Source organism: Balaenoptera borealis (assembly GCF_965194805.1).
Source record: "Balaenoptera borealis genome assembly, chromosome: 2".
In the NCBI taxonomy this organism is placed as follows: domain Eukaryota; kingdom Metazoa; phylum Chordata; class Mammalia; order Artiodactyla; family Balaenopteridae; genus Balaenoptera; species Balaenoptera borealis.
Window position 1 is genome coordinate 153,919,753 of NC_138867.1, and position 13,561 is coordinate 153,933,313.

The following is a 13,561-nucleotide window of genomic DNA, read 5'->3' on the forward strand; positions in this document are numbered from 1 at the left end:
AGAAATACTTATTGGGCAACTGCAATGTGCCAGGTACCGTATATACTGGTAAATAAGATAGGGGTGGTGCCTACTTTCTGGCATTTAAAAATCTAATGTGTGTGTGGGAAGGAGGGAGGGAGAGGGGAAGGAGAGAGTGAGAGAAGGAGAGGGAGAAGGAGAGAGAGGGAGGGAGAGAGAAGGGACACACACATAAAGTGATATAAATTACAAATTGCAGTGTGTGCTTTGAAGGAAAGGAACAAGGTGTAGTGATAGACAATGCCCAAAGCTTCCTGCAGAAAGATGCAGCCAAGGAGGAGATGCAGCATAGGAGACTGCAGCCTGGGGAGGGCCCTGAACTTGAAGGAAAGGCTGGGGAGGCCAAAGTCTGGTGGGTGAAGGGAGGACAGTGGGAGGTGGGGCAGATCACACTGTGGTCAGTTCATTCACCTGTCAGAATGGCTATTGTCAGAAAGGCAAGAAACAACAAGTGTCAGCAAGGATGTGGAGAAAAGTGAGCCCTCGTGCACTGCTGGGAATGTAAAATGGTGCAGTCACTATGGAAAACAGTATGAAGTTTCCTCAAAAAATGAAAAATTGAACTACCATACATCCAGTAATTCCACTTCTGGGAATTTATCTAAAGAAAACGAACACACTAATTTGAAAAGATACATATACACCCCGGGCTTCCCTGGTGGCACAGTGGTTAAGAATCCGCCTGCTAATGCAGGGGACACAGGTTCGAGCCCTGGTCCAGGAAGATCCCACATACCGCGGAGCAACTAAGCCCGTGCGCCACAACTACTGAGCCTGCGCTCTAGAGCCCGCGAGCCACAGCTACTGAGCCCACGTGCCACAACTACTGAAGCCCGTGGGCCTAGAGCCCGTGCTCCGCAACAAGAGGAGCCACTGCAATGAGAAGCCCGCGCACCACAAAGAAGAGTAGCCCCCTTCGAACCGCAACTAGAAAAAGCCTGCGTGCAGCAACGAAGACCCAACACAGCCAAAAATAAATAAAATACATAAATTTACAAAAAAAAAAAAGATACATGGACCCCAATGTTCATAGAAGTCTTCTTTACAACAGCCAAGCCATAGAAGCAACCTAAGTGTCCATCAGTAGATGAATGGATAAGGAAGATGTGGTATATATACAATGGAATACTACTCAACCATAAAAAGAATGAAATTCTGCCATTTGCAGCAACATGGATGGACCTAGAAGGTATTATGTAAGTAAAATAAGTCAGACAGAGAGAGCCAAATACTGTATGATTTCACTTAAATGTGGAATCTAAAAACCAAAATAAAGCAGGAACAGACTCCCAGATACAGAGAACTGGTGGTTGTCAGAGGAGGGGGCCAGAGGACGGATGAAATAGGTGAAGGGGATTAGGAGACACACATTTCCAGCTATAAAATAAATAAGTCATGGGGAGGAAATGTACAGCATAAGGAATATAGTCAATAGTATTGTATATGATGATGGATGGTAACTGGTCTTATTGGGGTGATCATTTCATAATGTATAAAAACATTCAATCACTATGTACCTGAAACAAATACAATATTTTATGTTAATTATAACTCAATTAAAAAACCCCCCAGGGCTTCCCTGGTGGCACAGTGGTTGAGAATCTGCCTGCTAATGCAAGGGACACGGGTTCGTGCCCTGGTCTGGGAAGATCCCACATGCCGCGGAGCGACTAGGCCCGTGAGCCACAGTTACTGAGCCTGCGCGTCTGGAGCGTGTGCTCCGCAACAAGAGAGGCCGCGATAGTGAGAGGCCCGCACACCGCGATGAAGAGTGGCCCCCGCTTGCCGCAACTGGAGAAAGCCCTCGCACAGAAACGAAGACCCAACACAGCCAAAAATAAATAAATAAATAAATAAATAAATAAATAAAATTTATTAAAAAAAAAAAAAAATTAAAAAAAAAACCCCAGACTCCCTAGAAACCAAAGTGCAAGGAGAGGCCATGACTGCAGACAGGTGCAGGGCCCGGCGTTTTGGAGAGCTTCCTGAATGCCTCTTCCCCAGCATTACCTGCAGGACGTTTACATTTTGTGTGGACACTGGCCCTGCCCTTCATCAGGTGGTGGCGGTGGAGGGGCAGGCATCTGCGGGGAGGCTTCCAGCTCCCTCCGCTGGGCAGGGAGGCTGCGGGCATGGTGGGATTCCGGGGTCTACGCAGGCTGAAGGAGGGGAGACAAGCCGAGCTGGGCCGCCACCTGGTCACCTGCAGGAAGTGCTTTGTGGATGAGTGGCATGGAGGGAAGCTGGGAGGCGGAAGCTGGATGAATGAGCAGGGCTGCTGGGGAGGCGCTGGTCCAGAGAGCATCTCTGCTAGAGGGAGACTGATTAACCCCAGGGGAGGGAGCAGCCTGAAGGAGTCTGGCCTCAGCCTGGCAGCGCTCTCTCACCCTCTTCCGCTGCTCGTTCTCTGACTCTCTCTCGTTTGTTTGCTACAATTACTTAGCAAACTTGAGGCATCTAAGATGGAACCCAGAACAAAACACCGAAACCCCAAGTCTCCTTGCTGGGGTCTTTTTAGAAGACCCTGTGGCAAGCACACTGGAGGGTGGGCCTAGGGCTTGGGCTTGCTGTGTGGCTTGAGGTACGTTACTCAACCTCACAGACAGCACAATGACAAGGCCAATAACAAAACCAAGACAAAATTCACCGGCATTAGCTGAGGTGTACACGCCAGTGCTTTGGGAGAAAGACTCTGGTCTGTTATCTCCTTTAATCCTCTGGCGTTGGGGGGTGTATTTTGCTGGGTATTTTTGTCCATTTTGTTGTCAAGAACACTGAGGCGCAGAGAGGTATAAGCAGTAAGCTCAGGAGCCGGGATCTAAATGCAGATCTGTTGGACTCCAGAGCCCGAGAAGTCAGCCCTATGTTGCTTCACCTCTCCACTTTGTGTCTCTTATTTTCACTTTTGGCCCTCTCAGCCCAAGAGGATATGCTCTACTCCGTAATTGATTTGCTAACCCTCACTAGAATGTAAGCTGCACGAAGCAGGGGGTTTTGCCAGTTTTGCTTCCTGCTGTATCCCAGAGCATAGTATGCTCAGCTCAGCTCATGGTAGGGCCTCAAATATCTGTTGAATGAATGAATGAATGTGGTGAAAGGCTGTTCACAGGACCTTGGATTAAAAAGACAAAAACCTACAGTGGTGTCAAGGAGTACCCTTGGCCTGGCCTAGCTCCATCTGCAGGGCAGGCCGTGCTCCACAAATGCATGCATTTGCTAAACAGTTGAATAAATGCACAAAAGACCACTGGGATTCAGGGATGCTGACAGCATCCTCATCTGACACAGGGAAGTTCAGGACCCTGGAGGATGGGCAATGACACAGATGATTCTAGAGCCTCTGGAGCCCACCATGCCAGTCGCCCTGGGCTCCAGCCTGGCTCTGGTTAGGACTATGCTGATTATATCGGCCTCTCTCCCTGCTTAAAATCCTTCCCTGTCTTCCACTGCTTGTTGGAGAAGGGCTACCCAACTCTTGCTCAAATCCTGCAAAGCCTTCGGTGGTCTGTCCTGTACCAGTCAGGATTCTCCAGAGAAACAGACCAACAGGGAATATGAATATATTACATATACACATATATTAATACACACACATATGTAGAGAGAGAGAGAGAGAGAGAGATGAAGAGAGAATTTATTCTAAGGAAGGTCAGGCAGGCAGACTTGAAATTCAAGCAGCATTTTTATGTTACAGTCAGGAGGCAGAATTCCCTCTTTTCCAGGAAACCTCAGTTTTTTGTTCTTAAGGTCTTCAACGGATTTTATGAGGCCCACCTCCACCTTAGAAAGGGTGATCTCCTTTACTTCAAAAGCCAACTGACTGTAGATGTTGATGCATCTACAAAGTACCTTCACGGCAACATCTAGCTCATGTTTGCCCAAACAACTGGGCACCACAGCGTGGCGGAGTTGACACACAAAATTAACACTTGCAGTCCCTGCCTGCCTTCACCTTACAGCAAACTCTCCCTTGACCTCTGGTTCCACCTCCACTGACCTTACCCCTCCTCGAACGCCCCACGCTCCGCCTGGTGCGGGGGGCAGGTCTTTGCACCCGCTGGTCCCTCTTCTCCCTCCTTGTTACCTCACATAGATGCTCTGGCCTCCGCTTGAGCTTCGCTTCCCTGATACCATCCCCCGCAACCCCTGGGGACATCCTTTGCGTGAATTTGTGATGATGGGGCAGAACCATGTCTGTTTTGCTCACTAGAGCATCCCTGTACACTAGCGGGCAACAGTAGATGCTCAGGAAACATCGTCTGTGTGATGAAGACCCCAGAACTCCCCAGGTGCTGTTGCATTTGGCACTGCGGAGCCTAGTGGGAGCTGCGAGGGAGCTGTTTTAAGTGCAGAATGTCCCTGGCGACCTGGCATCGAGGCTCAGAGGATGCGGAATCAAAAGGTTTCACTTCAGAAATGCAGACGCGGTGGTGTGGGAAAACGCTCTTTGTAGGAAGCCCTTCATGAACACTCTGAACTCCAACGTTGCCTCTAGCCTGCAGCCCAGGCCCCTGAGGGACCCTTTCAGAAGACTGCACTCTTGCCCTGCCAGCCTTAGAACTACTAGAGCATTTCGAGCAGGTCAACCTTTGCGTTGATCTGCATTTAAATGCTCTGTTTCAGCCCCAGCCCAAGCACACGAGGACACGTCTGCCTCGCATGAAAATCCGTGGATGGACCTAGAGTCTGTCATAGAGTGAAGTAAGTCAGAAAGAGAAAAACAAATACAGTATGCTAACACATATATATGGAATCTAAGAGAGAGAAAAAAAAAAAGGTCATGAAGAACCTAGGGGTAAGACGGGAATAAAGACACAGACCTACTAGAGAATGGACTTGAGGATATGGGGAGGGGGAAGGGTAAGCTGTGACAAAGTGAGAGAGTGGCATGGACATATATACACTACCAAATGTAAATTAGCTAGCTAGTGGGAAGCAACCGAATGGCACAGGGAGATCAGCTCTGTGCTTTGTGACCGCCTAGAGGGGTGGGATAGGGAGGGTGGGAGGGAGGGAGACGCAAGAGGGAAGAGACATGGGAACATATGTATATGTATAACTGATTCACTTTGTTATAAAGCAGAAACTAACACACCATTGTAAAGCAATTATACTCCAATAAAGACGTTAAAAAAAAAAAATCCACACGGAGCGTTGAATGGATTGTTCCCCATTTCTGTTTCGAGCTTTGTGGTGCTGACGAGGGCCACACAAAGAATTCTTGGACCTACTGAATGGTGAAGGAGGAGGAGGGCAGCCCCCTTCCAGGAGCCCCAACTCCAAGCCAGTAGTCCGACTGGGGGCCTGGGGTGTTGCACGGGCAACTCCGGAGTCAGGCAGCTGAGCCTCATATTCAGGCTCCACTAGCTAATAGCTGTGTGACCTTGGGCAAATTAATTACCCTCTCTGAGCTTCTGTTTCCTCATCCGTAAAATGAGGTTGATAATAATCACCACCTTGAAGTGATTATGAAGATTAGATGGGACTTTCTGTGGAAAGCCTTGGAGCGGTGCCTGGCTCTAATACCTTTGAATTATTCAATACAGTTTGAATATATATATATACATATGTATATACTTAACCTCTCTGAGCTTGTATTTCATCTGTTTATATGCGCAGATACATTCATACATATACGTACACACACATACACACATACATCTACCCACCCCTTCTCAGTGAATTAAACTTAATTTTGTTTTGTAAGTTGGCAGCTCTGTCCGAGATAACTAATGATGCCAAGGGAGCTGGAAAGCCAGTGTTGGAAACACTGAATCTGGACTCAGCCAGTGTCCCTGAACAAGAGACCTCCAAGCCCCAGTTTTCTGGGCCTGCCAGCTTTCACTTTCTCTGGCATCTCTTTTCTTGCCTCCCTCTGCTCTCCCCAGATACTCCCTCTCCCCTCCAGGAGATGGTTTGGGAACAGGGGTGAGGGCTGCCCTCCTTGGCGGGCTCTGGAACCCACGTCTGGCAGAGGGAAGCACCATCATTTCCAAAGCAGGAAATCAGGTCTCCTCCCAAAGCTCTGAAGTTTACCTTATAATTACGGCCAATTATCTTTGTCGTTTCAATCTGTTTCGTGAGCTTTGGGGAAAAGCGTCCGAGGGCCTGTTTTCACGGCATTTTCTTCTCTTTGACACGTGACACTTGGCACTCAATTAGCCCAGGAAGGAGGCATGTACCTGGGTCATTTCCTGCAGTCCCCACCCCAAGCCCAGCCCAGCCCAGCCCACCAGGGAAAGGGCGTGGAGCTCACCACACTGCTTCTCATGCACATCTCTGAGCGCACGGCCCCAGCCCAAACCCAGGGCTGACACAGACTTTTCAGTGACTATCCCGACTTTCCTTCTTTCCCTTGGGCTGGCAGCCCTGGTTACAGCCTCGCTGAGTGTCAGGAGACTCCGGGAGCTGTAACACACACCCAGGAACCTCTCAGCCGTTCTAGACCAGAGCGTGGTCAGCTTCCACCCCATGAGGCACCGGCAGAGCCAGAGGGCGCGTGCTAAGCTGGCCCAGGGGAGGGGGTGTGCCTGGGGTCCGGGCAGAGAGGGCCAGAGTGAGAGGTGGCTGGTGGCGTGGCCCGGCCGGGCTCTCTGGGTTTCCGCCAGCCCCTCTCCTGGTTCTGCCCCCTCCCAGCACGCGGCCTCAGCTCAGGCAGCCTCCCTCCCTTCCCGTCCTCCTCTCCTTACCCTTTAGATTCCAGCTCCACCCCCGCCCCCCTCCCCAGAGCAGCTTTCTCCAATCTTCACATCGAAGTCAAATCTCCCTACTTTCGGATGTCATAGCAACCTTGATTCCTCTTCTTTGTAGCGTTTCACGGCTGTCATGTCACATGTGCCTCTGAGATGATCGAGTGAATGTCAACCTCCCCCATTAAACCGTGAGCCCACGCGTGGAGGGGTCATGCCTGTTTTGTGTACCACTGTCTCTCCAGTGTTAGCAGAGTACCTGACGCAAGTGGCAGGCACCCAACAAATACGCGTTGAGCGAACGAATGGGAGACTGAACGGGGCTCGCATGCCTGTGCGTGTGTGGGGCTCACCGGGCCGCAGCTGCGCTGCTCCTGCGACCTTCCCGAGAGGCCTCCCTGCCTGTGGGACGCTCTGAGCTTCCCCGGGGGCAGAAATAACGTTTTGTCCACAACAGTAAGAGCCCTTCAGGAAGAGAAGGGCCTCTCTTTCATTTAACTGGGAGCTTCTGGGGCAGGAGGAGCCCCTGAGGAGTTAGTGTCAGGAGCTTGGGCTATGCAATAAGAAGGCTCCTGGGTGGAGAGTTAGCAGAACCCAGAACTAAGATCTCATCTGTAAAATGGGTGTTTTTAAGGTAGAACAGGATCATATTTGTAGAAGTGCTTGGTAAGCCATAGTGCCTCTGGGCCCATGTTTTGACGATTATCCTGTGCTGTTTCTGGTGTCAGACTGAGGGACTATGGGGAAATCTAGAAGGCAGAGTGCAGAGCAGGGGACTGGGGGTGACAGAGAAAACGAGACAACAGCCCTCCCACTTGTATTCTGAATACCGTCACCTGCCAGGCAGAGGCTTGGGGAGGGGAGCTTCCTGTCCCCGCGTGCAAGCTGCTGCCTGCCCCCTGCTGAGGCTCTGACACCACCTTGCTGGGACCCATTCAGGTAGGGCATCCTCAGGCTGTCTTGCTTGCAGGGGTGAAGTGTGACGGATGCCGGTAGTGGCGGGATTACGGGGTGTCGGTGGTGGGGGGGGTACTTACAGCTCCGTCACGTCCTTGGGGATGCCTTTGGGGAGGGTGCGGAGCCCCTTGTTGCTGCATCGCACCACCGTCTCCACGCAGGTGCACTGCTCGGGGCAGCGCGGGCCCAGCTGGCAGCTGCTCTCATCATTGCCTGTGGAGAGCCGGGGAGTGAGCATGGCGCAGGTGAGCGAGGCCCATTCCCCGACCCAGCTGCCTGCAGGAAAGGGAAGCCCTCCGCTTCGAGCCTGAACTGGGAATGAGGAGCTTGCTGGTCTTATCCGTGGTTGGAAGGGGAAGAAGATGCACCTGGGTTGGGGAACAGGGCTGCCCATCTTCTACCACATTTAACATAAAACAAAGACGCTAAAAACTTGATTAACCAGGTGTTAGATATATAAGAGGTTACTGTTAACCAGGTCTGGATAAGCCAAATTGACTGAAGGAGCGGTCAGGGTAGGGGCAGGGCCCTATCTACTCCCCTCCTTCTCCTCCCTCTCTCCACACCTTCCACTATACAATCCCTCTGGTGTGGTCAGTGTGTCCCCAGCCCTCATTATACCTTAACCTCAGTTAATCTACAAACCAGTTCATCCGTCTCTATATAACCTAAAGTTGACCAAGTAAAAATTGTACTGGCTTGAATTTATGCAAACAAATATGCCCTCTGGAATCCTGACACTCAAAGCCTTGAATCTTCAGGTATTCGTACTGCCTAGCCAGTGACAGGAATTTCCCAGAAGCTCATCTTGAAGTCTGTCTCTCATGAGCACATACTCTCAGCCTCATGATGATGCAGGCAGGAAAACTTCGGCCCAGGGCTCCCATGTACAGTTGTGTAGGTAGCGTACTGCACAAGGGTGCTCCACCATCTAATGAGTGCCAACCTCACTGTGGATACGGCAGATTAAGATATTTGGTACAACAGTGTCTTCACAGATGGCTGTAAAGTATCTCGTTTTAACAAAAGCAGTATATTATGACAGATTTCTGACTGATGGAGGTCAAATGTCTTTAGAAAGAGGCACCTGTTCTTAATTTGCATGACAGAGCCATGTGGGCTAGAAGCAGGCCTGCAGAGCCCTTCAGAGCTTGGGCTGCATGCTGAGGGCAGAGGAGAATCAGATCTCGGGGGGTCCTGACCTGCAGTTACCGCCTGCCCGCACCTCTTTTCTCTTGTAGCTCCCTTGTCTTCCCAGGTGTTGCTCCCCTGCCCCGTCCCCAGCCTTCTTACCTTCACAGGTGAAGTCCTGGATGGCCACGTCCTGGATGGGAATCTCCTTGAGGAAGAAGGGCTTCTGGCACCGGGGGTTCCCACTTACGATTCGCCTCTTCCTCAACCACTTGCCGAGCCAGGCCAGGTGGCAGTTGCAGTTGAAGGGGTTGGACAGGAGGTTTCTGGGAGGAGAGAAGGGCCCCTCTCTGAATGGTTAGCCTCTACCCTTGTCCCGTGGGAGCTGGTCCTGGGATCCAGGTCTGCAAGCCTAGGGCCTGGCTCTCCAGGCAGGTCTGCTTCCGGTTCAGGGGAAGGAGAAAGGACGAAGGAGGTAGAAGGTCTGGGAGAAGGAAGGCAGACTCTCTTCTAAAACCCGGAGGCAGTCTTTGCAAGGGTCTCATTCCAGACCTCCGCGGATGGATATGACGCGGTCTCCACCATGCCCGCCTTTGTTTGATGAGCTCCAGCTGTGTGAACTGCCTCAATTCCTCCGCAGAGATTTTCTTACACTTAGAGCCTTCATGTGTGCTGCTCCTCCCACCGGGGATGAATTCCTCTACGGTGTACCTGGCTGGCCCCTCCTCTTCCTTCAGCCCTCAGCTTAAATGACCCCTCCTCAGAGAAGCCCCTCGTCTCAAGGGAAATGAAAAGTTCTGCCCTGTCCCGTTCTCCCCCCTCATCCGCCTTCATTTCCTTCACAGCATCCATCCGAGCTGGTAATGCCTCCCTCTTTGGACTCTCAATTCCCGGAGGGGAGGGGAGGGACCAGGTCTGTCTGTCCTGCTCTGTGTCTCCAGGAACTAGCAGGACATCGGCATAGGCACTTTATACGAATCTGTCAGATGCAGTGATGGGACAGATGGAGGGATGAGGGCAGCTATCACTTTCTGAGGGTTTCCTAGAGGACAGGAACCGGGCCGAGCGCTTTACAAATCCATTTTCTCATTCAGACTTGTCACAGCAACCCTAGGAAGGAGGGGACAGTATTCTCATCTCACAAATGAGGAATGTAAAACTTAGGGAGGTTACAGAAGAGGGCTGGAGAGCCCTTGAGAGTCCGCGGTTTGACATGGCAATTAAGGGCTTGGGAGTCAGTCCTTCCTGGGGTTAATTCTGGCTCTGACGCTCAGTAGCTGTGAGAAGGTGGGCAAGTTCCTTCCCCTGTCGGAGCTGGTTCCCTTCATGCTTTGTGACTCTAGCCCTCTCGGCATCTTTTGTGTCTTTGGATTCCCAGTGCAGAGGCATCCAGGAGGGGTGAGAAGTGGGCTGAGATAAACCAACCCACCCGTGCTAGTTCCTAACCCACTGTCCTCTATCTTCACGTCACACATTCATTCAACTCATCCACTTATTCCACCATTATATAATGGGCCAGGCTTAGTGCCAGGCTCAGGGGTAGGCACTGAGGATAGAGGAGTGAACAAAACAGTCATATATCCCCGTCCTTCATCCTTCTGGAACGTATGCTCCAGCTGATGGGAGGCACACGATATGTAATTAACAACAAAAAGTATAGTATGTTAGGAAAATGGTCAGTGCTATGGAAAAAATCAGAAGAGCAAGGCTGGAAGAACTGGGGGTGATGGCAGAGGGGTGGGATGGGGCTGAGGCAACTGACATTTGAGCAAAAAATAGAAGGAGGGGAGGGAGCTAGGGGGAGGGCTCTCCAGGGAGTGGGAACAGCCAGTGCAAAGTTCTAAGGTGGAAGTGGGCCTGGGGTGTGTGCAGAACAGTGAGGCCAGTGGGGCTGGAATGCAAGGAGGTTCTGAGGGACTAGACTGCGTGGGGCCTTTAGGACATTCTGTGACTTTGGCTTTGATTGCCAGTGAGGTGGCTGAATGGGAGCATGACCACGGGCAGCAACAGGAGATGCAGCAATAGCCTTTCTCTTCTGTCTTCCAAAGGGTCTTTGGAGAAGGGAAGGGAGGGAAACATGAACCACCAACTAAGAGTAACAGAGCCACATGGAAATACTATGAGAAACCATAAAAGCTAACATGTGCTGAGTACTTTTTATATCTCAGGCCCCTGCTGTGCATTTTACCAATATTAACAAATTCAGTCCTCATAACAGTCCTATGAGGTGGATTATGAGAAGGGACAATTAAAGCACAGAGAGATGAAGTAACTCTTCCAAGGCACACAGCTAACAAGAGGTAAAGCTAGGATATGGACCCAGAAAATTTGGCTCTAGAGCCCAAAGCTTTCACCATTATTCTAAACAGCCTCCCTTACCAATACAGTGAATATTGTGGGCAGAAAAATTCGTCCAGAAAGCTAGATTCTAACTGGTTCTGATACACATTTAAGCAGTCAGTGACATCATTTTAAAACCCCCTGTCACATCATGTCACTGGCCTGCTTAAAAGCTTCTGTGGCTTCCTGATGTGTTTTGGATGAAGACCAAAATGGCCCACGGCAGTCCTACAGCCTGGCCCTGGTCTCCACTCCAGCCTTGCCCACTCTGTACTATGAGCACATTGGACTTTGCTCAGTCCCGCATATCTGCTCTGCTTCAACCTAGCACAGGGCCTTTGCACATGCTGTTCCCGCTGAAAGAAATACACTTTCTGCTTTCGCAAACAAGCCAACTCCCACTCACCTTCCAGAGCATAGCTCCAGCGTTCCTCAACAAAGCCTATGTTAGGCTTTCATATCACTGCGGACCTCCCTTCTGTGGCAACTTGCTATGCTGTGAGCTCCAGGAAGGAGGGCCCACGTCTGGGAATCCTCAGTAGCAAATGGTGCCTGGCACATGGAGGGAGCCTGCCAAGTGTTTAAGTTGACAGATGGATAGATGACCTTGGGCCAAATATAGTAGGGTGTTGTGAGAGGAGAGGTCTGCAGGAGAGGAGCCCAGAATGAGTGCACCATTGGTCCAGGGGGACTTACATGGTGGACAGGGAGACAAGCGTGGTGAAGGCTCCGGGGGTGATGGTGGTGATCCGATTGTCGTAGAGGGACAGCAGCCTCACTGAGCTCAGGCCAGCAAAGGTGTCATTGCTCACACAGCTGATCAGGTTACTCCTCAGCATCCTGCAGGGAGAAGGGTGGGGTGAGCAAGCACAGGTGCCATCCTTTTCCTCCTACGGGTGTGTGTGTGTGTGACGCGCGCGTGTGTTGGGATGCTTCTGCCAAATCCAAGCTCAGACCAGTCACATTGCTGAGGTTTGTCCTGTGACAGCTGGGCCTGGGTCCCCACTGGGGCTACCTGTAAATGTGTATGCACATTCTTGGCTGTAGATGCTGTATTTACAGTAGAAGCAGGTGTCATGCATGTGTACGTGTCCAGATGTATATTGTATGGTGGTTAGGGTGTGTATGTATATTTTGGGGAGGAGAGGGAAGAATCAAGATGTGGCTGTGGACATCAGCTTGTGTGTATGTGTGTGTGCTTATATGCACATGCTTGTTTGTGTATGTGTTTATCCACATGTTGCATGTGTGTCTATATGCCATTTTCATGTACATGTGTAATGCTTATGTTTGTGTACATGTGTGAGTATGTGCCTGTTTCTGGTATGAATCTATACCTGTGTATACATTAGGGCTAGTGTCTTTTAGTGTGTGTGTGTGTGTGTGTGTGTATGTGTGTGTGTGTTGGGGGGTGCTTAGGATGCTAAGTTCCTTCCCATCCAGGGCTGGGAAATGTCTGATGTCTCTCCGGCTCCAGGATTCAGCAGGCCAGGCCGGCGCCCGGGCCCAGTCTGCTGCCCGCCAGCCCTCACGGCCCCTCTGATGCCCCTGCTCTCCCATCTCCCTCCCTCTGGCCTTGGCCCGGGCCCTGGGAACTCACAAGGTCTTGAGGCCGCTGAGGCCACGGAACATGCGCCCATGCACTGTTTCCAGCTGGTTCCCTGTCAGCATCAGCTCCTGCAGGCTGGCCGCTCCGTCAAAGGCACCCTCTCTCACCTCTTTGATCTTATTGTTACTCAAGTTTCTGGAAGGAGGGGACAGAAGAGGTCAGGACGCAGGGAGGGAATGGCTTCCATGCTGAAGATGTTTGGTCTTCAGCACCTGTGCCTCAGGAAGCAGGGAGCCCAGCCCCCCATGGGGTGGATGGGTGGGCTACCTGTGTGAAACAGACTGTGTAGCATTTGAAGTCTTTCAGTACAGTTCTCTTTTCAATGCCCTGGGGACTGGCAGATTTCTAATGGTTCTCAAACTTATTTTCTCTCTTCCACAGATACTCTCCCTAAGTAGTGATTCCCAAGAGGAGAGCAGGAGGAAAATACAAAACATGCCTGCTCCCTGCGGGGTGAGGCATTTGTAGAACCTTCGGCTCTTTCACCATTTGAGATCCCTGATATAAATGGACCCTTTCTAGTTACTACAGTTTGGGCACTTATTATGTACTAGGCACCATGTGAGGGGTTTGACCAACAGAATCACATCAAATCCTCAAAACAACGCCCATCAGATGGGCATCGTTTTTATCATTGTCCTGTTTTATGGACGAGGTGGCTGAGGCTCAGAGAGACTAAGTAACTTGCCCACAGTCACACAGCGGATAGCACTGGGGTCAGAGACCACGCTTTCGGGCACACAGAAAAGCCTCCAGTGAACCACTTTTCCCAAGTGAATAATGTTCCTTGGACGATGTGGATGCCCATCGCTTC

At 50.9% G+C, this 13,561-nt stretch overlaps 1 protein-coding gene across 2 annotated transcripts in view; it reads right to left on the minus strand.

The window, feature by feature from the left end:
• SLIT3 (slit guidance ligand 3) overlaps positions 1-13,561 on the minus strand; it is a 619,464-nt gene that overhangs the window by 73,814 nt on the left and 532,089 nt on the right. For both annotated transcript variants that reach the window (XM_082378749.1, XM_082378748.1), the window contains exons 17-20: positions 12,739-12,882; positions 11,835-11,978; positions 8,961-9,124; positions 7,748-7,880 (exon numbers count right to left, since the gene is read on the minus strand). In XM_082378749.1, the coding sequence (XP_082234875.1) occupies positions 7,748-7,880; positions 8,961-9,124; positions 11,835-11,978; positions 12,739-12,882 (585 nt within the window). The remainder of the gene's footprint in view (positions 1-7,747; positions 7,881-8,960; positions 9,125-11,834; positions 11,979-12,738; positions 12,883-13,561) is intronic.